This window comes from Talpa europaea, assembly GCF_964194135.1.
Source record: "Talpa europaea genome assembly, chromosome: 8".
Classification (NCBI taxonomy): domain Eukaryota; kingdom Metazoa; phylum Chordata; class Mammalia; order Eulipotyphla; family Talpidae; genus Talpa; species Talpa europaea.
In genome coordinates, this window is record NC_140075.1 from 97,240,162 (window position 1) to 97,263,660 (window position 23,499).

The 23,499-nt window shown below is 44.4% G+C and overlaps 1 protein-coding gene across 2 annotated transcripts in view; it reads right to left on the minus strand.

Annotated features, from left to right (window-relative positions):
* The window catches only part of MAP3K9 (mitogen-activated protein kinase kinase kinase 9), a 76,525-nt gene that overhangs the window by 3,475 nt on the left and 49,551 nt on the right, over nt 1-23,499 (minus strand). The window contains exons 4-10 of one of the 2 annotated variants that reach the window (XM_084239630.1): nt 13,935-14,083; nt 12,830-13,005; nt 8,494-8,734; nt 6,708-6,830; nt 5,156-5,309; nt 2,185-2,253; nt 650-762 (exon numbers count right to left, since the gene is read on the minus strand). In XM_084239630.1, coding sequence (XP_084095756.1) covers nt 650-762; nt 2,185-2,253; nt 5,156-5,309; nt 6,708-6,830; nt 8,494-8,734; nt 12,830-13,005; nt 13,935-14,083 — 1,025 coding nt within the window. The remainder of the gene's footprint in view (nt 1-649; nt 763-2,184; nt 2,254-5,155; nt 5,310-6,707; nt 6,831-8,493; nt 8,735-12,829; nt 13,006-13,934; nt 14,084-23,499) is intronic. The other variant, XM_084239631.1, reaches the window with a different exon arrangement.

The window sequence follows — 23,499 nt, forward strand, 5'->3', positions numbered from 1 at the left end:
TTCAGTATCTTCTTCTTCTTTTTTTTTTTTAAAGATTTATTTTTTATTTATACAATAGGTAGGATACAGGCCAGAGACACGGGAGGGGGAGAGGATTCACCAGAGACAGAGTGGGGAGCAGAACAGGCAGACAGACTGAAAGCACTGCTGAGGGGAGCAGCAGGCGCGACAGGAGAGGTCTGCCGCGCCATGTGGGAATCTCCCTGGCCGGCAGGAATCGAACCCGTGCTTCAGAGGCTGTGGACAGCTGCACAATACGGCGCTCAACCAGCTGCGCCAGCAGGGAGGCCCAACTTCAGTGTCTTCTACCACCATTTCCCATTTTGCAGACTCCTCATATTACAATATAAAGAAACAGAAGAGATATGCCTGATTCAGGGCCTCACCCTTTTGCACTGCTCTGAGGAGCTGGTAACTGGTCCCTGGGACTGGACGGCCAAGGACAGGCTCCATGGCAGCAACAATGCTTTAGGAAGACTCCGCGAAATGGCAGTAGGGCAAACTAAGAGGGGGTAGGGTAGAGGCCAGAAGTTGAATAAGAAGGAACAGTCCCCATGAAGTAATACTAGGGGCCCTCGAATACTCCTAGAAGGTTGGCCAAGAATTCCCTGAGGATAAAGAAGACAGTTCTAAGAAGGGCAAGGCTTACCCATCTCCATGAGGCTGGTGAAGCCTGGCAGAGCTGGGCTGCTCCTCGGGCCTTTCCCCAGGTTGGGGGCACTGGATGACCACTGTTTATATCCGTCTACCAGGGACTTGAGGCTGAACGAGAGAACATAAAGAAGCTGTTATAACTGTCACTTCCCTTACTCTACCCTCTGCTTCATGGGCTGATGCAAATCTCTCTCCTTCACTACATAATTACACCAAAGCCCAAGAGCCTTGGGATATAGGCAACAAACCTCACCGAGCCCTCCTATTTCATTACAAAAATGCACATGCTCTAGAGAAAGAAAAGCACTGCATTGGCCATCCCCTTCACATGCTGCTAGGGAGCGGTGGCAAGAGCTGGTGGGTAGGCTGGCAAGAGAACACAAAGAATAAGGACTGCCTAGTGCCAGCCTGGTCTTACCTGAGGCGATCTTTAGGGAGAGGCTGATAATCCACAGACACAGAGTATAACACATTGGTGACATCAGAAATACTATAATGCAACAACTTTGAATGCAAGGCAAGCATTGGATGGACGAGTTAGCAGAGATGGGCCAGACTCTTGCACTCACAACATTTCTCCCTTCCAAGCTTATAGCATGCTTAGGCAACAATCAAAGCCAACCACTTTCAAAAACAAAAATCAACCAACAAAGCTGCACCAACCCAGTGCACTTTGGGATAGACCTATGTGGTAGTACATAATGCTGTATTCAAGCCATTATTTTTCTGGGAATAAAGAAGAAAAAGACAGGAGCTCACTTTTAAATTTCTATAATCAGTTCACAGTGGCAAGCTGGGAACTCAGAGGCCACAGACTGGGTGGCCCACCAACCTCTTACAGGATGGGAGAGCCAGAGGCCCAGCAGCACTGGCCTTTTCTCCACGGGACAGTAAGAGAGAGCTTAGACTAAGGATCTGAAGGCTATGGCTACCCTGGAGCTACCAGGATTATAACTAGCAGTGCTCTCATTTTGAGGCTAGAAAGAGCCCTTCGATTAAAGTCCACTCTTCCCAGAATCCTAGCGCAGCTGAGAGAGAGGACTGACTTTTTCCCTGACCTCAGATCTGTGTTTCAAGCAGTATCAGAAATATCAGTGAAATAAAATACATTCCAGTCATAACTGGTTTCAGCCAAAATACAGAGGCAGAGATAACCGTGCTGCTAATCCCCTAGACTGGAGCTTCTAACTAGTAATCAATCTTATGACATTCCCTCCAGCTCCTGGATCCAAGGAAATCCAGACTAGCAAGTGCTAAAGACCAAAGGATAGTTATGTCTCGTCTCCCTAAAACTGTGGGAGACTTGGTGGGAGTACCCCAACAACAGGAGTGTTCAGGGAGGTGGGGAAAGGGAAAGTCAGACCAACACAGGAATTTTCCCAAGGTGCACGATGGTATTGCTTGGAAAATGGAGTCAGCACAGTCCTGGCAATAATGAGGTTGATTCTATGGGGGTACACTGTGAGAACGAGGAAATGGGAGGGGGATTATCACCTATACATTTGATGACAGGGTGAAGATTAGACTCACCCCAAGTGGAAATGTGGAGATTCTGATGGGACACTTAGACCATTAGCTTTCTCGCGTCTCTGAGGGGATCTTCAATGAATAAAGAGAATCAGTAGCAAGCACAGCAGTCCATTCAGCTCAGTCTCTCCCACTAAAGAGCTCTAGGGCTGGGCTCCAGTTACATCACAGACACCTTTCTTTCCCTCCCCCAGTGCTGTCAGCCATGCCCACACCATGGAAGAATCCTAGTCAGGGGACCCTGTGTAAGCTGCTACAGGTCCAGGACCCATAGGATAAAGTCCTTGGGCAGCCACAGTACAAGTGCAGGGGCCTGTGAACCCATAGATATTGGGGCTGTCTCTAGTCAAATGCACATGTCTCCTAGAGATGTGTGCTCGTCTTTAAAAGGATGAAGATGCAAATTCACTTAACATTACAGGATTCACTTTTGTCATTACATGTTTTCTTTAGTCACCAGGAACTAAAATTATAAATGTTGTATAGAGGCTTTTTAAAATTTCTGATGTCAAAGAGGACCTCACTGGAGACTGGATGGTGTATACTTTTATTTCTTCAACAGGAATGGAGAATCATGGAAAATTAACTCACATATTTTGAACTGCTTCAAAAGTTTTTGAGTATACCCGATGTTTATTGCAGCACTATTTATAATAAGTAAAATATGGAAACAACCAAATGTCCCAAAATAGGTGACTGGATCAAGAAGATGTGGTCTATACACACAATGGAATACTATTCAGCAATCAAAAAAAATAAACTCATGCCATTTGCAACAACTTGGATGGAGCTGGAAGGGATTATGCTCAGAGAATTGTCAGAAGGAAAAAGAAAAATATTGGATGGTTTCACTTACAGGAGGAATATAGGGGAACAAAATAAGGGATGAGTAAAAACAATAAATAAAAACCCAAAACTATAAATCAGAGACATTCTGCAGGGGAGGGGGAGGGAGAAGGACCAAAACAGGCAGGGAAGAGCACAAGGGACTGTGGTGATGGTGCACGGGTCAATTGGTGGTGGGAATTTTATGGGGACTACAGCTGAGAGGAGAAAGCAAATATTGTACAAAAATGAACAATGATGTAAAATATATATAAATAAATAAAAAGCTTGAGTACAAATTTATGAGGAGAATAATCCCAAAGTTAATATTTTATAATGTGAAATAAAGTTAATTTACTCACCAAATAAAAATATATCTTTGAAGGAAGAAGCATCATAAAAACTATGGCGACCCACAGTGACCCTGGTAAATCCTATCTAGAATCACACCGATATCAGAAATACCAGGGAAGTCAGGGTAACTGGGTTTCTCAGACGCAGCTCAATCCTACTTCAGACCAGGGTTCAGAGAACAAAGTAAGCAGCACTTCTTGCTCCTGCAGAACTTAGTACATGGAACGAGTTCCCATCCCTCCCTAGGGGATTCATTTACTGAACTCCCGCACAGCTTAGGGGTCTGCCCTACATATCTACATGTTTCAAAGCCTGACCTAAAGAGTCCATCCTTTATAAATCAAACTGTTATTTTCACCTTTTAAACTTATTTTTTGTATAGAAGAATGGGTTTATAGGCCAGAGATACAAGGGGTGAGAGGATTCATCAGAGACAGAGTGGGGAGCAGAATAGGCGGATCTACTGAAATACACTGCTGAGGGGAGCAGCTGGCAAAACAGAAGAGGTCTGCTGCACCATGTGGGTTAGCTCCCTGGCCAGGGATTGAACTCAGGCCTTTAGCAGTGAGATAGATTTTAGATATGGACACTTGGCATTCAAAGAATACCAAGGCCAACTACAGATTCAGGGCACCTCAACACATATTCAACCACAGCAGCTCTTTGGAAAGTCACTAAAAAGGGTGAAGGAGGTTGCTGCTTATGCTTTGAAAAGTCAAGAAGCACAACCATAGACTCTACTACTAAGAATAGAAAATATAAACCATGATGTTCATTCTTCAGGTATGAAACAGCACTTGCATGAGAAGCATGGAAAAATCATCATAGCAATATTTACACAGGCTTACTATGAGCCAACTGATCTCCTACACACTTCACAAACACGAACTTATTTAATGCTCACATCACCCTGAGAAGGGTACTGATATAATTCCCATTTTAGAGGTGAGGAGACATGTCATGGGGCTAGGTGCAGTGGAGTCAGGGTTCACACCAGGCAGTCTGGAGTCGGCGTCCAAGCTCCTACCACTTCAAGAGAAGTGACTGGCGTATAAAGAACATGACCCTGGAGCACCTGGCTCCCAGGTCTGTGGTGAGAGCACAGGCACATCCAAGGCACCCACATGTGCCTCACACTCTGCGCAGAGAGGGTGCTCATACATCTCAGCGTGGCCACAGGGTGGGACCTAAAAGAAGCGCTGCTGGCCATGGGGTTGTGGCTGACTGCATTTCTAGGGCTGGATTATTCTGCCCACCCCTGCTTCAGGACGAACCCTTTAATCCCCTAAATCCCTGGAATTTTTTTTTTATTTTTTTCTGAACAGATGTGTTAAGGGAAAAAGGAGAACTCTACGTGCGTGGGCTACTTGCTACTTGCTAATCTGAGCAGGGCATTGCCAAGGGTCAGCAAGCTGTAGCTGGTGGGCCAGAGCTTGCCCACCACCTGTTGTCACTAAGATTTACTGGAACACAGCCATGCTCATTGGCCTCCAGATGGTCCCAGGTCTGTGGCGGCTTCTGTGCTCCAACAGCAGAGCTGAGGAGACACAATGGAAGCCACATAGCCTACAAAGCCTAAAAAAATAGTTATCTCTGGCCCTTTAAGCAAAGTATACCAGCACCTTGCCTAGGAGGTTCCAGGGAACAGATTATAAAATTCTATGATAAAGATAAAAAAATTTGTAATTTCTTAGAAAGCAGTAAAACACAACAGAGAAAAGACATTTCACATCATATATTGCAAAGTGTGTACCCACCCATCTTTACGTGAGAACGTGCCACCCCAGGCTCTTACCCTTCGTCTCCTGAGGCAAGCTCCTTCTGACCGAGTGTACTTGGCCCCCATGTCCGCCCCTTCTTCTTGGGGGCTCTCTTTTCTTCCTCCTCCCCTTCTTCCTTTGGGATGATGGAGCTCCGGCCCCAAGTTTTGCTGCTTTCTCCAGGTGTCACTGTGAATAACAAAGGTTGGGTGGGACCTGGGAAGCAGAGGACCCCCCAAACTAGCCTCGACCCCATCCAACACACTCACACATGTGCACCCACGTGCAGGCACACACACAAGTGGAGCTGTGGGGAAGAAGTCAGACCTCTTCAAAAACTGTCTGAGTGTAACTTCTGGGGAAGCAATGGGGTTCTCAGTCACCAGTCATTTAGCACTCCCCAAGTAGCAAGTGTGGAGAGACTTCCCAGATTCTTGGAAGTGCAATGTAAATTAGGAACTCAGGCCAGCCAGGCGTCAGAGTTCCAAACAGATCTGTCCTAATGGACTTGTTCTGTTGGAGCGAACTGGACTGGGTTAACAGGTAGAGAAGGTGGGAAAGAGAAAAGATTAAGGGTAAGGAAGAAGTGGTGTAGACATTTTGGTAAGAAAGTTCAAGAAAGAAAAAGAATGAGGAATTCAAGACTGGAGAAAGAAGTCGGGAGTGGAGGGGGCAAAGGAACAGGCCTAGAGAAATACAGTAGGTAATAGAGGAAGAATATTCATTTGACACTGACACCATAGAGCAAGGATTAAAAACCAAATGCTTCAGAGGCTGGTCCTACATCATCCATGAATGAAGTGAGCCAGTGACCAAAAAATAGGAAATTGCAGGGCTAAGGCAAAATATAGAGCACATGGACATTGTCCTTAGTCCGGTCAACCACAGCCATATAAAAAGGGGAATCCACTGATTTTATGATTTTTCAAGGAAAGTTATGAATCCACATTGAGTTTTCTTAAAAAAAAATCTATCTTTAAATAAGGGAAACTCATTCATATCACAAATATGTGTGTATATACACACACTTATACACACAGGTATATATATATGTACATTGTATATGTGTGTGTGCTGGTATATGCATAAAATCTTTTTAATAAACATTACAGTAAAAATGACATTGGTCCAGATTCAGCCTACTATAAAATATTTGGCAGGTTTCCTTAGGACTGACGCTAGGAAATGGCCCTTCCCTGAGAGGCAGGGACAAAAGTATGAACAATGATGCCCCAAATATAGCAGAGAGAACACAGGGGCCCGAGACCAGAGTGTCAACCTGTATCTACATCCCACACCAGTTTCCAAACTGCTTTGTAACTCATTAAAGACCCTGTCAATACCCATAAACACCTTTGCTGCTACATGACTAAGGGTAAAAGGCAGAGGCAAGAGTAGTAAAGTTAATGGAGAGAGACGGGGGAGGGCTAAGGGTCTGCGTACATATGTGCATATATAGACACACTGTCGAGGAGAAGTGGCAGAGTTATGGATGAAGCAAGCCTGGGCCAGTCGGTAGCTGGACAGAGCAGGGGACAGGTGCCCCTGGTGTGTTCTGGCCCCAGCTAATTTGGGAAACAGTCTCACACTGGATGGCTCGTAGGCGAGGAATGATGGTAGGGCTTGCAGGAGGACTGGAGCGGCTGTTGATGAGACTCTTCCTTTTATCCATGGTGGGGGAGGCCTGCACCGTGAACTTGTGCTGGAAATCTGCTTGGGAAAGACAGAGGGGGGTATTTGCATTAGAATTTTTCTGTAACAAAATTCATGAGAAAACTGAGATTCCCTGGCAGTTTTGAGGGACAGGCCCTAGGATCCCGAGAAGTTTCTCTTTTAGAATCTTCTTTTACTCAAAGAGACATGGTGAGATGAGCGGATGACAAGAAGGCAAATTCATTATCTGAGTGGATGTCATTAAGACAGTTTTCATAGAGCTGTCTATATAATATGCATAGGTGTAGTAAAGATATAGTCACAAAAGTTAAAAAAGGTCATGTTAAGAACAAGATCATGAAACCTCTTGATTATTATAGGAAACTTAACATTAAACTTAAAATTCTGCTTCATGTAATCTATTAGTGCATACCATGCCCTTTCTCAGAGGCCAATATATTGAGACTGACGTTTCAGGGCAGGCAGATCAGGGTAATAAGAACTAAGCCTTGGTGGGAACCAAGGAAGTGAGGGAGATGGGCTAATGGTCCAGGAACTGATGTATTCAGAGACAGGTGTGCACCAGGAATGTGAAACGTACAGGTCTGAATTTCTGCATTTCAGTCTCCTCATCTGTCAGAGTGCAATAAATTGCTGCTTAGCATATAGCTCTCCCCACCAGACTACCATCCCCCTGATAGTCCCTTTTCTATTTGCCTGCCCAGCAGGCAGCAATATGCTGGCACAGGCTGGATACTCAAAAGACATTGGATGACTCCATGTTGCCTGAAATGAAAATATGCAACAAGGAAAGTGGTAAACATGTCCCACGAATTCACTCAGTGACTTTCTCTAAATGAGTTCCCATGTCTGTACTTAAGTCAGCATCCCAATGCTAAGCATCATCCATGACTCCTCTTATACTTCTGATGAGCTTACTTCTGGGTGCAATGAACCCTTTAATCTACATAAACACACACCAGAGCACTCACCACCCTCCATGGGCACGTTACACACCACAAAGAGTCTAGTTCATAGTTACATACTTCTTTGCATTTTCCCAGGGCTGGTAACTTTATTCAGTTGATGAGCTTCTGAAATGTATATACATTAATCCTAATCTTTACGCTCAGAGAACCAATGATCAAAAGAAACCCTGAAATACTTTGCAGAGCTCAGTTCTTTCATCTCATGTATACACTTTAGAATCCCCCCTAATATAGCAGAGAGCACACAAGGTCCCCAGACCAGAGTGCCAACCTTTATCTACATCACACACCAGTTTTCAAACTGCTTTGTAATTCACTAAAGATCCTGTCAATACCCATATTGCAGTATCATTTGCTATTATGTGACTAAGAGTGAAACAGCAGTGAAGTAAATGGAGATTAACACAATCACATTTTTCTCCAGGTTGGCTTTCAGCGTGATGTGCCTATATGAGTGACCAGGCTTCTAGCAGCAGGGACCGGGTCCATCAAAATCACTGACATGACTTCACCTCATCTTCTGTGTTTGTCACTCTCAAAACTCCCCTTGGGGTGGGTCGGCTTCTCAGCAGGTCCATCTTATCACTGAAGAGAACAGCCCATTTCTAACTAGCTCCATGTTGAGAGCCACAGTCTCAAGTTTGCAAGCTCAGTCCCTGGCTCCCCTGGGTCCTCTGCCATACCAGCCCCTTTGCTTGCTCCCACTTCCCAGCAGGTCCCTGGCCACTGACCAGAAGGAAGGCTGATGCGGTTTCCATCCTTGAGCTTCAGCCGGCTCTTTCTGAACTTGCCCTTACGTTTCTTCACCCGGGGCTTCTCCTGGCATAGCTGGTGGATGATGATGTTGAGTTCACGCTCCAGGATGTCAATTTCCCGCTCCGCCAGCTCCTGCTCCCGGCGCCGCAGCAGCTCCTCCTGGTTTTTCTGCTGAAGTGCGGCCCGCGTGAGCTCCTCTTCCCAGGTGCGGAGCTCCTGCAGGAGTCACCAGAGGAGAGGGGTGCTCAGTGCATGGGGTGAAGCCTGAGAGTGCTGCAGGGCTAGCATTCACAGACAGCATTGATAGACAGCTCCCCTTAATGTCCCAAGGTTCAAGTTCCCAGTGGAGATGGGGTACTCAATGGCTAGCTTGGTTAAGGGACACCTGAAGACCCTGAGTAATGAAAAGAAGGTTCAGGACAGCCATTGGACTTTGACTAGAGCTGCTAAAGCCATAGGCCAAGCCTTGGAGACAGGAGCTGGGAGTTCCCAGCAGCTTGTTGATTACTGATTAAATTGCCCATGATTGGGGGAAAAATTGGGGATATCGGAATAAAATATAATCATGTATTTGAACTTTACAGACTTGGTTCTATCTTAGTTTTAATTTTTCCATTATATAGAGGTTCTTTTTTCTTCAACCAGAGCCAATTTTATGTGATCTCTTGAAGTGTGCCTGCAGTAAATGAATCACCCTGCAGGCATTATCTCACATGCAAACAAAAATAAATAAATGTCCAGGGTGGCTATTCGAAAGGTATGTGAGGCATGTCCTCTAAATCTCTATTTTCTTGGTAAGTGAGTCCACTGAGAGCTGTGGTTTGAACTGTCATTCCATCTGAAAGGACAATTGTTTGCTCTGGAAGGATCATGGCAACATGGCAAAGAGAAAAGAGAATGTTTCCTCAAGTCTTTGCCAGGACTTTGTTTTCTCCAGAACCGACCTTGCCTGCTGCTCCATTACACACTCTTGAAGCCATTCAATGAACGTAGGAGAAGTTGTCCCAAAGCAGGGCAAGGCTCTGGAGGCACAGCAGTCACTCCGCCAAGGAGACAGCACAAGCCAGAAAGCTGGTGGTGGAACTAGGACAATTTCCCAACTAGAATCCAGTTTTGAGAGCCCAGAATAGGCCCTCTGTCTTGCCCTGAGGATGGAGGTGGGAGCCACAATAGGTGGTCAGATCTCACCCCTGCCTCCCTTTTTCTTTCTTGCATGAATGTATAAGTGAACCCCACACATAGTTCTTGGGACGAGGTGTGTGTATGTGGTGGGGAACATGGACTCAGAAAATAGGAGAGAAAACAGGAAAAAGAACAAAGCACATGTAATAAAATTTTCAAATCTGGAATCTAAATTATTAACACTGGTTACCCCAGGTCTAGGATTGAAGTGGGTGGGGTTGGGGTGGGGTAGAGACTGAAATATAAGTAGCTTTTTGACTAGCCTGAGAGGATCATGTCTAAGAAGTGGGAAGATTCTTTAATAAAGCAGCCAGAGCTACACTTTTGTGATCAAAACTAAAAATTTCCCCATGAAATGAGAAGATGTCATTCTGGACTAAAACAAAATAGAAGGGGAACCAACAGCTAAAAAAAAAAGTATGTGTTCACATATTGGGAAATTTGAGCTGCAGGAAGAGAGCAGAAGAGAGCAGAGAGACAAATGGGCATAAAATATATATTTTTTTAATTTTCTGGTCTTTTTTTTTTTTTTAGATTTATTTATTTATACAAGCACTGGGTACAGTCAGAAGCGCGGGAGGGTGAGAGAATTCACCAGAGCCAGAGCGGGGAGCAGAGCAGGCAGAAGGACCGAAGTACACTGCTGAGGGGAGCAGCGGGCGGCAGGAGAGGTCTGTGCGCCATGTGGGACCCTCGCCCAGCAGTCAGGGATCGAACCAGCTGCAGAGGCTGCGGGCAGCTTCGCAACCCAGCGCTCAACTGCTGCGCCACCGGGGAGGCCCGGGCATAAAATATTTGACGCTGGGAATTTTTCATTCAACTGATGTCCTCCATTCCTGAGAGAATGTCAAAATAGCCATAAACATGACAGAAGAAATGAGAAGAGGGAGGACTAACACCTTGAAAATTGTTTGGTACAGGTAAGTGTTTAGTAGTTGTTGAAGAACTGTTGAGTCCAAGAATGAATGAATGATAGATAAGAAGGAGGTAGATGAGAACTTTATGAATGAACCAGATATATCGTAAGTGCCTGAGAGATGAGCCTGAACTCTTGCATTTTACCTTCTTTGGTGACATAGGCCCCAAACAGATTAAATTGTTGTGTATCCCCCAAATCCCTGGCTCCCTGTCCCACTACTTTGTTTTCTCCAAGAAGAGGAAAATATAAACATGAAAGAGTAAGAAAAATGACTCCAGATTGGATAGCTCTGCTGGGAAATGAAAAGTTTGAAAGTTCAAGCTAACTTCAGCTTTCCTAAATCCTTCTCTGCCACAGGCTCTTGTCTATGGTTTTCCTTTGAGTTCCCTCATATTTCCCTCATAGGGAACTCAAACTCCAGTCCTGAAACCAACCCATCCTCACAATGCCTAAAAGCAGTAGGTGGAACCAATACAAAGAATGACCTGAATTAGATGGAAACCAGAACATCTGTGGAATACTTGCTTATGATGCCATATACATGGAAGCCCCTCAAACATGTAAATACTCTTCTTGAGAAACACCTATTTGGGGATCAACTTCACATCTTCCACATGCAAAGATTTAAGAGGACTCTCTCCAGAGAAAGCTCATTATCCATCTTATCCCCACTTGTCCCATGACAAGCCTTACAATGGCGAGGCATCAGACCCTAGTGAGATAAAACAAGGACTTGGGAACAAACTACTCATGCTTTGGTCTTGGGCAAGTTTATATGGGCATCAGACATAATATGGAGTGAAGAGCACTGACCTCACAGAGTTATATGCCCTAAGACAATTATTTTATTATGAAACATTGCATAAAAATGCCCATAAGTTACTTATAACAACATGGCACATTATACATGCTCAACAAACATTAGCCATTATTGAGAATGGCTTTAACTTTCCCACTAGCTGCAGGATCCAACTTTTTTCCTTATCCTTGTAAGGTAATGAGAAAAAAGTGAACCAAGAGTCAATGCTTAAGCAAAATTAAGGCCAGCAACTCTGAAGTTTCTTCTAGTAGTAATAGCATTAGTAATAGGAACAGTCTCTGGTAATCATTCTGTTCAGCAGTCAGTACAGAATCACCCCCACCCCAGTACCTTCAAGTCCCTAAAGATTTGTGGTAAGCTCACTCCATCTTCTGCAGAGTGCTCACTGACTTGCCACACAGAACCGTGTTTAGGATTGAGATGCTGCATTTTAAAAGTTTAAATTCCTTAAATCAGCTCCAGAATGCTTTTACGTCATTTATTCAGGGGAATAACAATGACACGACAAAGAGGATTTTGGAATCAAAAGACCTGGGTGCAAGGTTCTGCTTCCCGACACCGGCCTTACATGCTGCTGGTGGGGTCGTTTAAGACTCCAGGATGAAAGGTCTCATCAGACCTTTCAAGTGAAAGAACTGGGAAATCAAAAAGATAAAACAAATTTTTTGTTACTCTTATCATCATGATGCTCCCCAAATTCCCACAGAGGGGAACGAGAGGGAGGAAAAGGAACTGACCCTGTTGATGGAGGCCGGATTAGCTCACCAGTGTGGACTGGCTGCTAGCTAGCACCAGGGGTGTGGAGAGGGGCTGGCTCGTTATGGGCCATCAGAACACAAAGGCAGACTTCCAGTAGGATTAGAGTGTCTGAACTGCTGAGTTGGTTTGAGATTAGAGCCCTTTCACAAAAACATGAAAAATGCCAAACCACCTCAGACCCTTGGTATTTCTAACCCAGATACTGTCTCTGATTCTGATACTAAAAGACATTGGCAGGATGTTCTGATAACTGATCTCAAAGTTGAAGTATCCCTCTATCAAGTGAACCTCCCTTGAGAAAAATCCACTGCAGAACCAAGAAACCTTTCTAGAATCTTCCCATCCTTTCAGGGGGCAGAGTGAGGCCCCTGGTGGTATCTGCTCAGTGGTATTCGTCCTGATTTGCACAACAAAGCTGACACTCAGTAAGGAGAACTCCAGACTCATTACTACTTACTCCTACCACATCCCAAAAACACTCACCCCAGGCCTGGAGAGCCCCTCCATGTACAGCAGGCGGGCAGGATCTGCCGTTACCACAAACTAAGCAGGAGGGGGTCATGTTGGCATCAGTCCAGAGGCCTTGGTGGGGTGTCCACTGACACATGCCTCCCTTTCTCTCGTTTCTTACCTTTTCTTTGGCTCTGAGTTGGTCAAACATCTCCTGAATCTCATGTTTCCAGTCGTCCTGCAGGCAGTGGAAGGAATCCTTGGGCATTTCAAAGAAACCGGATTCCTCTATGGTGGTGAGCTGGTCCAGGATACTCGTGAAGGATGGTCGTGAATGTGGGTCGGGGTTCCAACAGTCTGTGTGGAACACATGAGTAGACAGAAAGCGTAAGTGGATGGAGGCTCACGTAAGACTTAGGATGCCATGTGACCCCATCTACCACCAACCTATCACTTCTCATTCTCCTTCCAGAATCAGAGACTGGGATCAGGTAGCTTCTCACAGGGTTGAGGAGATCAAGCAAGCTACCCAACATCACAGTGATGAAGTGACACTGGAAATGAAGAGCAGCATTTCTGAAACCGCCCAGTTCTTACTACTGACCTAACATGAAACTCTTGGCAAGTCCCAAGCGTTCTCGTGTGTAAAGTACAATTACTACAATTTACTGTATTCCTTCATCAACGTGATTCCAGTCTTGCCAGTGGGTAACTCTAGCTGGGGGCTTCAATTCCCTATAAATAAAGAGCTACTTTCTACCACCTCAGTGGGTGAATGAGCAGGCAAGAGTAAAAAGCCTTAGTGAGAGTCAGGAAAAGTGAACTCTCTCCTTCTCAGCTCAGCCTCTAGGAGTGTGGCCACCTGTCTATCCATGTCACCTCTGTTGCGCTTGGAGTTCTCACAAAATCACAGATAGAGTTCCTTTCTTCTCATATGTTCTTCACTTCTACATGTAAGACACTGAGAGGCCCTAAATAAAAGCACTACACATTATTTTATATTAATAATAGGTGGAAGTTCTGGGTAGCAGGTTTTCGCTCGTTAGTTTGGTTCTACAGCCACTGGAGACAGACAGCGGGTCCCCGGTGACATCAGAGTAGCAGGGTGCTGACATCTTCTTGAAGTAGCTCTGCCAAGTGCCCACCCAGCATTTATTTCCGAGTGACTGGTACTTCCTCTCCTCTTTTTATTGTCGTAACTGACTCTGTGGAGTTGGCCAAAACCTACCAAGTGTGGGTGGGAAGATAAACGGTCTCCGGTTCTGTTCAGGATGGGGGTAACTTACCTTCCATGAGTTTCGCAAAAGGCTCTGGGCATGTAGAGGGAATGGGAAGGGCGAGTTTGTTCATGGCTACACCATAAGCTACCGCTAAGCCGTCGATTCCTCGGAAGGGCACCTCACCGGTCAGTAGCTCCCAAAGCAGCACCCCATAGCTAAGGAGACACAGAAGACAGAGGCCACTTGATAAAGCACAGCTGCAACTTCAATGAAACAGGTCATGCGGCTCTGCGAGTGGTCTGTGGTCCCCCCTACATGTAAGGACACTAATAGAACAGACGTGCTCCCGGGACATAAAAGGGTGGATGTCAGGCTTACTAGCTAAAAGCAAAACCTCCAGACTCAAACCTCCAGGCACACTTGGATTCAAAGTCTTGTTCCTCAAATTCCTCATCCATAAAGGGCAAATAACACTACCAGTCTGATGAGGCTGCCATGAAATTAAATCAGCATTAAATCAGGGCTCAGCAGCCACGGCTATTCTGTTGTAATAAATTAGGAGCAAAGGTAGATAGCTTCATGAGAATGTGGGGGATTTTTCCATCTTACGAAAAACTTCAGCTTTAGTTATTTATTTATTTTTTTTAGCTTTTAAAAAAGCAGAGAGTTGACCGCACCAGACAACAGCGTCAGTGAGGCCTGACAGAGACCTCTCACTCAAAGAGGTGGCCCAGGCCCGGGGGAGCAGAGCAGCATGTCAGTGCCTGTGTTTCACGGTCCCTGCCCTGCCTTTCCACTGTGCCCGAAGAAATTCATTTCACACACCAGGTGAGTCAGAAGATTGGGAGTACAAAGCTTAGCAGGATAACTATTCCATGACTTCACAGTCAGAGCCCAACAAAATCAAGTAGCATTCCATCCTTTTAGGAAGAAGTCAGGGCAAGAAACCACAGGCTATGAAGAGGTGGAAGGTCCTGCTATTTTCAACACAAACCTCCAATTTTTTGTGATACTCATCAGTAGTTTGCAGACAATAAAAGTTCATAAAAAAGGAAAACATCCTTATAAACCCAGCATCTATTTTACCATGGTACCTTGTATGTACAGGTAAATGTAAATGCTTAGTATGTAAATGCTAAGGCATTTACAAACATCATCTTGTATCCTTATAAGAAACATGCAAGATAAGAATTAACATCATTTTGCAAGTAAGGAAAGCAGGTTTTAGAAAAGCGTATTGGCATTTATTTAGGGTACACATGGAGCAAGCCTGAGTGGGACCCTGGACCAACTCTTAATTCATTATCACTAGAATGCCCTTCTGCCATTTCTTGGTTTGTTTTTCAGGATCTGATTCAAGTGCACTACCAATTATTCATTCATTTTAAACACCTACTTAGTATTTACTAAACACCAAGCTCAGAGCCTGGCACTGGGATACAGGAAAAAAGGTAGATTTTAGCCACAAAGAGATTAATGAGAGGAAAAGAAAAGATGCCAACTAGAATACAGAGGAATGAGTCACAACAGAAAGACCATGAGGGCACAGGGGGGTCAACTAACCAGACCAGGATGGGGGCAGGAAACAGATAAACCTTGATTGCTAAGTCAGTGTTCCAGAGACAGAAATCAGCTCGGACAAAGGCATGGCCTTGACCTCAAAGAAGCATAAGTGGCCTGAAATGGCACCAAAGAAAAGCAGCATGCCAACTAATAAGCCAGGGCATCCCAGGGGACCCCTAAAGATGAACCTCAGAGAGGCTGGGTCAGTCCCCTTGGGTAGAAAAACCTCTTCTGTATTTTGACAGGAAAAAGAAAGCCTGGTAGACAGTGGCAGGCCCGGTCTTGACAAGGTGTTGGATTTTGGCCTGAAGCTGATGAGAACAATTGGACACAGGTGTTACTCAGCTCCCATCTGAGCAGCTTCACATTGTGGTTGTTTGTTTACCAGCCTCAGGGCCCCGAAAGGGCAAGGATGGGAGTTTGTGCTCTGATTCTCATTGCCCAGACTCATATGAAGAGAAGAGATTGTCCTTATGTACACACAAAATAGTTCCTTACACAGCGAGTTGGTGTGTGGGTGGGTGTGGGAACTGGGAACGAGGGCAAGGTCAGAGGGTCCTGCAGGCTGCACTGGGTGCTTGAGAGCAAGTCCCCAATTCCACTAAGAATTGCACTCATGCTTCCTGCCAACCCTTTAATATGACTTAACCCAGATGGTCACCGGGCTGGGGGTCACAGCTTTTACCATGTGACCTCTAAGAACTGAGCACTGCTGACTAGGTTCTCAGCTTAGAGCAGCTCTCACCTTGGATTGCCTGCTCTTGGCATTAACATCCACCTTCACCCTGAGGAACAAACACTTAGGGTCCCAAAGAGCCCCTTTCCTTCATCTGGGCAGAAAAGATTGGGGCCCAAACCTAACTACCTGGAAAGCCAGCAGAGCACGTCACAGACCCAAGCGCATCCTGCACGGCCTGCACGGCCTGCACGGCCTGCACACCAAGGCCACTGAGAGGCAGGAGCCAGAGAATCTGCCCCTGCAGCTGCAATTAGGGCTGCTCTGCTCTGACCTGGCTGCTTCTGTGTTCACCTGCATTCCATTCCCGGGGGAGGGCTCAGTGGAGGGCTCGCCAACGAAGAGAAGTGGGAGAACTGCTAGAGTGAAACGCCTGCATCTCACTTACAGCGGGGTGACCTTGGGAACAGACTCTCTGAATCTCAGTTTTCTCACCTTTGCCACAAAGCCAGCAATCCCCACACCTTGCAAAGTGGCAAGGGATAGGGCCTCCCCGGTGGCGCAGCGGTTGAGCGCTGGGCTGCGAAGCTGCCTGCAGCCTCTGCAGCGCCGGTTCAATCCCCGCCCCCTGGTCAAGGGTCCCACATGGCGCGCAGACCTCTCCTGCCGCCTGCTGCTCCCCTCAGCAGTGTACTTTGGTCCTTCTGCCTGCTCTGCTCCCCGCTCTGGCTCTGGTGAATTCTCTCACCCTCCCGCGCTTCTGACTGTACCCAGTGCTTGTATAAATAAATAAAAAAATAAATCTTTAAAAAAAAAAAAAAAGTGGCAAGGGATAAAAAACAATAACTACTCCTCATCTAGAAGTTACCCCCAGAGGCTAGTAAACTCATGTGTCTCCCCTTGGAAAGGGCCTGAAAGGAGAAAGTGTGTGTGGGGGGGGGGTGGGGGTGGGGGGGTGGGGGGGTGGGGAGGGTGTTTAGGAATAGGCCACAGAGCTGGTGAGTGCTGCTGAGGGACACCAACACTCAGGAAAGAAGCGGACGATGGCTTGCTGGGGGTGACTATAGCCAAACTGTCCACTGTTCCCACCAAGAAATGAATCTTGTTGTGCCCTTGGCAGGAGCTGATTCTAAGAAGGGAATGCAGGGTACACATGCCGGTCGGGGCTGAGCCCCAGGATACGTGAGCAGTCAGCTTGATTTACCTTGTACTGACCCTACTCCGTTGCCCACCCAGGATTGAGAGACGGTCAAGAGGCCCATTCAAGACAGCCTAGAAGGACCAGCTCAGCTAGAACACTGCCTCAGAGTGCCTCCACCATCAGAGAACCGGCTCCTACTGATTTCCCAAGAGCTCTCACTGCCTAACCCAAACCCAGGGAATTCCCCTTGTGTCGATAATTAACCACATCCAGAGGTGCAGCATCCTCTCAACAGTCTGGCAGGGTTGGGGGGGCAGGTACTTTATATGTTCCAAGTGAGGAAAAGCCTCAGAGGGGATAGTAAAAACCCTTCCCCACTGCAATTCCACACCTGAGCTGGGCCAGACTGACTTTCCCCTTCATCTCAGTCATCTCCAAATGCACCTTCTGAAAGATGTGTTCACAAGAACGGGCTCCTGTACTTCGGTCACTGGCTGTGGCCCCACATTCCAGGAACTACACTGACTTGTTTAATAATCTTTGGCAATGTAGTTGAACTACCGTGTATGAAAACACTTTGCGAGTTGTAAGGAAATATACAATCTTTCTTCCTGTTGTTGGTAACCAGACCCTCATTTAAAATGATGTTGCATTTATTGACATATATGTAACATATACATTAATGTATGCATTTACATAGTAAACATTTACTAGTCTGGAATTATGTTCATGCTATATTATATCAAAAAAGCAGCTCACAAAACAGAACGATGCCATTTGAAGGGCTGGGTAAATGAGCCTGTGAACAGGAATAAATGCCCCAAAATACCAATATAGCTTATCTTTAGAAGTAAGTTTTGGATGATTTTATTTTTCCTTTTTCTTTTCTTTTTCCTTTTTCTGTTTATCCATCAGGTGTAACCTTTTTCTATGGTGCACATATTAACTACTGTCAATTCAAAAACTTAAACTGATTAACAAAATGCCTCCACTTCACCCCACACACATCAAGCAGTCACAACACGATGGCGGTGTCTCCTGCACCCACTGCTGTCCCTGCACAGCACAGCAAGAGGGGCGAGTTCATCAATGACTCTTCCCGAGGCAGTAGGAAATCAAGCAGAGTGGGAGACTCATGCGGTTGGTTCTTGCTTTATAATCTTACCCCCCATCCAGCATGTGGAGGAGCCCCAGAGAACAATAATCCAAGAGCAGTGAGGCCCAGTGAGCTGGGCCTCAGCCCCTGGCAACAGCAGTCCCAGCCCCAGCCCCCAGCAGAGTTCCAGGAAGGGTGGGGTGAGACTCAGGCTTAGAGTCCTGCACAGAGTAAGCATTCAACAAACATTTCTTGAAAAAGTCAGTCCAGGAACCAGCTTCTTCCTGAATTCCTAGACATGTTTTTGCTCTTTCTGGGACATCCTCCTGGGCTCGTGGCAGGGCAGGCCAAGTACTCAGAAAAGGCTGCCCTAAGTGCGGGAACAGGAGTACAGAGATGGTGAGATGGCTGCAAACACAGGGTTTCAAGAGAGACACTCCTAATTCTAGTACCATCTTTACCTCTGCCACCTGTGTGAATGCAGGTACCTAAGCCTCAAGTACTTCACCTGTAAGATGGAAATAATACTATCTACATTTGGATTCTTGTGAGGAATAAATGAGATAAAAGATGCATGGTGTTCAGCACAGATCCCAGCCCTTAAGCATCTGTGGGTGGTGAATACTGTTACCAGCGTATGTGTGTGTGTGTGTAGCAATGAGAGAAGTGGGCACATTATTCTTCTCTGGTAAAGGTGTTAGATCATGTGGAGCCACTAAGATGAGTGGGAAGGAGGGATTAAAGGCTCATTTAATGGATTTAATAAGTTGTGTCCAAAAAGAAAATACTGCAGCCAGGAAGCTAAGAGAGCAGAGTGAATTATGTTTTCAAACCACATTCATTAACCAAGCTGAATCAGAGCAGACCATGAAACAATTTCCAAGACACCTCATCCAAAGTGCTGCTGATTTGGAGTTTACCTCCAAGCTACTCCCTTCAGAGGGGAGAACAACATTGTCAGAGGCCTCTCTCATCAGAGGCTCCCACGCCTGCTTTCAGGACCTGTGGCTGAAGAGAAAGACTGGATGTCATTCTGGGAATAAGGACGCTTTGGGTAAAAGTTGAAGAGTCCGGCCTTATTCCTTCCATGATGGATAAATCCCTATGATGTCCTTCCCTTTCCTTGCCTGTCATGTCTTTTTTCTTTTTTCTTTTTTCAAAAAGATTTATTTATGCATATAAGAAGTGGGGTATAGGCCAGAGGTGTGGAGGGTGAGAGGATTCACCAGGGACAGAACGGGGAACAGAACAGGCAGACTGACTGAAACACAATGCTGAGGGGAGCAGCAGGAGAGAAAGGAGAGGTCTGCTGCACCATGTGGGTAGCTCCCTGGGCGGGGCTTGAATTCGTGCTGCAGTGGCTGGCGATAGCTTCATAGGTTGCATCTTAACCCCTTGACAGGTCCCCTTGCCTGTCATTTCTGTGATGAGAAGATACTTAATTAGGCATTTGGGCTTTCCCTCCCCACTAAATGTGTCAGAATACCAGAGGCAACTCTAAATCACTGTAGCAGCAGAAACCTTTGGGATGGAGGACAATAAAACCAGATTCAATTCAGGGCCCAGAGGGAAGAAAAAACTAGCAGAAATATAGGAAATAGAAAATAATCATGTTGCAAAAAGGCACAGCCTCCCATGAATAAAGGTAAGATAAAATTGAGTGTAGCCAATGGCTGATTTCCTCCCATTCTCCCCTTCTTCCATAGTAAGAGTTTCAGCTGTGTGTGCACAGCTAGGGCCTACATATTTCTGACTTCTTGCAACCAGGTACTCATATAACCTAGAGCAGGCAATGGCTCTACACAGAGGAGATGCACACAACTTCCTCATCTCAAACGTCAAGTTGCTTGCTCTCTCCCCCCAACTTTTTTTTTTTTTTTCAGAATATAATGCTGAAATCACAGTCACTTGGGCCTAACCATTCAGCCAAGAACAATGCACTGAGGAAACCTGAAGAAACCTGGGTTCCTAATGATTTCACATTAGGAAAATGTGAAAAAGAAGCAGGTTTCTACCTTATTTAAACTATCCTATCTACTGATCTCTTTGTAAGCTTAGTGTAAGTAATATATTAACTACCTCAGTAGACTGTAGTTAAGCAATGAAAGTGCTTAGAAGAAGGTTGAAGCATATAAGACTACTGTTTTGTAGATCAAAAATAGTTGAATATCAACATACAATTCAACCTAAGAAGGTCTTGTCAGATATTTTAAGGAAAGCTCTTTTTCACAATAGTTGCCTCACCCTATAATTAACATGCGGTGAAGTAAGATTCAATACACAGAAGCTGCAAAATGTCACGGAAAAAAATTAAAGGAGGCCTGAATAAAAGGAAAGATACCCTATGTTTGTGACTTTTAATATATTTTAAGGTGCCAATACTCACCATAGTGATCTATAGCTTTAATACAATCCTTATAAAAATTCCAGTTGCCTGTTTTTCAGAAATAATCCTAAAATTCATATGGAAATGTAAGGGACCCAGATATCCAAAAAAATCTCAAAAAAAAAAAAAAAAAGAACAGAGTTGGAAGATCACAGTACCTAATTTCAAATTTTACCATAAAGGTAGAGGTTGGTACAGCATAAGGGAAGATATCTAGGTGAATGGAATAGAAATGAGAGTCCAGAAATAAACATTGATATTGTGGTAATTTGTTTTTGACAAGGGTAACAATTCATTGAGGAAATAATAGCCTTTTCAAGCCTTTCAACTAGATAGCCATGGGCAAAAGAATGAAGTGGGACTCCCTACCTCACACGAGAAAACTTAGATTACAAAACTTAGAAATAAATGGAATAAATCATTATGGCCTCAGATTAGGCAATGGTCTCAAATATGATATTAAAGCACAAGTAATCAAGGAAAAAAGATAGTAAATTGGATTCATCAAAATTAAAAATGTTTGTGGTTCAAAGGATATCATCAATAAGTTTTTTTCAAAAATCCAGAAAATAGAAGAAAACATTTTCAAATTGTATATCTGATTAGGGACTTGTATCCAGAATATATAAAGAACTCTTTCAACGTAAAGTTAAAAGGACATTTACTCTAATAACCGTGAAATTGGTGAAGGATTTGGACATTTATTCAGAGAAGATATACAAATGGTCAATAAGCACATGGAAAGATGTTCAGCATCATTAGTCACTATAAAAATACAAATAAAAACCACAATGAAATACCACTTCATATATACTAGGATGGTTATAATAAAAAGGCAATGACAAGTTTTAACAGAATATGAAAAAACTGGAATCATCGTAAGTTATTAATGGGATAGTGAAATAGTATGACCATAGTAAAAGAAGTTTAGCAGTTCCTCAAAAAGTTAAACATAGAATTACTGCATGAATCAGCAATCCCACTCCTAAATACGTACCCAAGAGAATTAAAAATATATGTTCACAGAAAATCTTACACAAAAATGTCCATTATTGTTCATAATAAAAAGAAGCATTATTCATCATACCCAAAAAGTAGAAAAAAAGTAGAAAAAAGGGGCCTCCCCTGGTGGCGCAGCAGTTGACTGCTGGGCTGCGAAGCTGCCCGCAGCCTCGGCAGTGCTGATCCCTAGCCACCAGCGAGGGTCCCACATGGCGTGACAGACCTCTCCTGCCATGCCTGCTACTCCTCTCAGCAGTGTATTTCGTCAGTCTACCTGTTCTGTTCTCCGCTCTGGCTCTGGTGAATTCTCTCACCCTCCCGTGCTTCTGACTGTACCCAGTGCTTGTATAAATAAATAAAATAAATCTTTAAAAAAAAAAGTAGAAAAAAAGTAGGAAAAAACCAAATGTCCATCAAATGATGACTGGATCAACAAATAGTGGTCTATCTATATAATGGAATATTATTCAGCCACAAAAATGAAGTTCTAATACAAGCTATAACATGAATGAATCTTGAAAATGTTACGCTATTGAAAGAATCCAGTGACAAAAGACCATCTACTGTAAAATATCTGGCATAAAATATCCAGAATAGGCAAATCTATAGATACAGAAAGTAAATTAATAGAGAGATTAAGGAATAACTGCTGATAGATTTCTTCCTTGTGTTTTTTTTTGGGGGGGGGGTGGAGAGGGTTCTGGCTTTCTTTTTTTGGTTGATAAAAAATATTCCATAAATAGATAGTGGTTATAGTGGCAGAATGGTGGCCCTAAAAAGATAAGTCCACATCCTTATATAATCCTTATATAAAACAATATCCCCTAGAGTCTCTGGAGTGTGGTCCCACTGACACCAATTTCAGACTTTTGGCCCCCAGATAATGAATTTCTATTGTTTTAACCCATCAGGTTTGCTGTAATTTGTTATAGCAGGTCTAGTCCTAGGAAACTAATACTACTAGTGACTGGTGCAAACACTTTGTAAATGCACTAAAAACCATTAACATACATTTTAAAGTGTGAACTTTTTGGTGTGTGACTGATTCCAATAATGCTGTTATGTTTTGTAGTGTGTGTGTTTTATACATACAACATATGTTACATATAGGTATGTATATGTATACACACATAAACACACACACTATATATATACAGAAGCTCACTGAAAAAACACATCAGGAAGCAACAATGTGACAGACTGAAGTACCATGATAACCTACTCTCCTTTTGTATCAAAGAGATGCTACTTCCTGTGAAAACGTATACTCTGGAGATGGTCATCCTTCCACTTGTAGGGACAAAAATTGTTTGGATCCCTGTCCTTGTGACCTCTCAGGCTGACATTCACTAGGGTCAAATTGGTCTAATTTTTGACTGTAGATCTGGGTACATGCTTGGGATCATTTTTTCCTATTTCTCTTTCAATGTTCAACAAGTACATCCTTGACTAAAAGGCTAAATGAATAACTGGGAAAGAATCTCCAGCCCACCAAGAAAAATGAGATAGCATAAAGAACACTTGTCAGTTCAGGAGCTTACAGAGTGGACAAGTCCAGCAGTAACAGCCACTGCAACTAAGCAGGTCAGGTTGACCCTGAGGAATGTCTCTGAAGTGCTGAGGCTCTCACTATGCCACAGGTCAGACAGGAATACATATGGTACCTGGAATCTACCTGGAATCTTCCTTTTCTAGGAAGTCACCAGCACAAAGTGGCCTGCATAGAGGTGGTATTTGCCACAACACTGGAGGGATTTTTGGTAGATG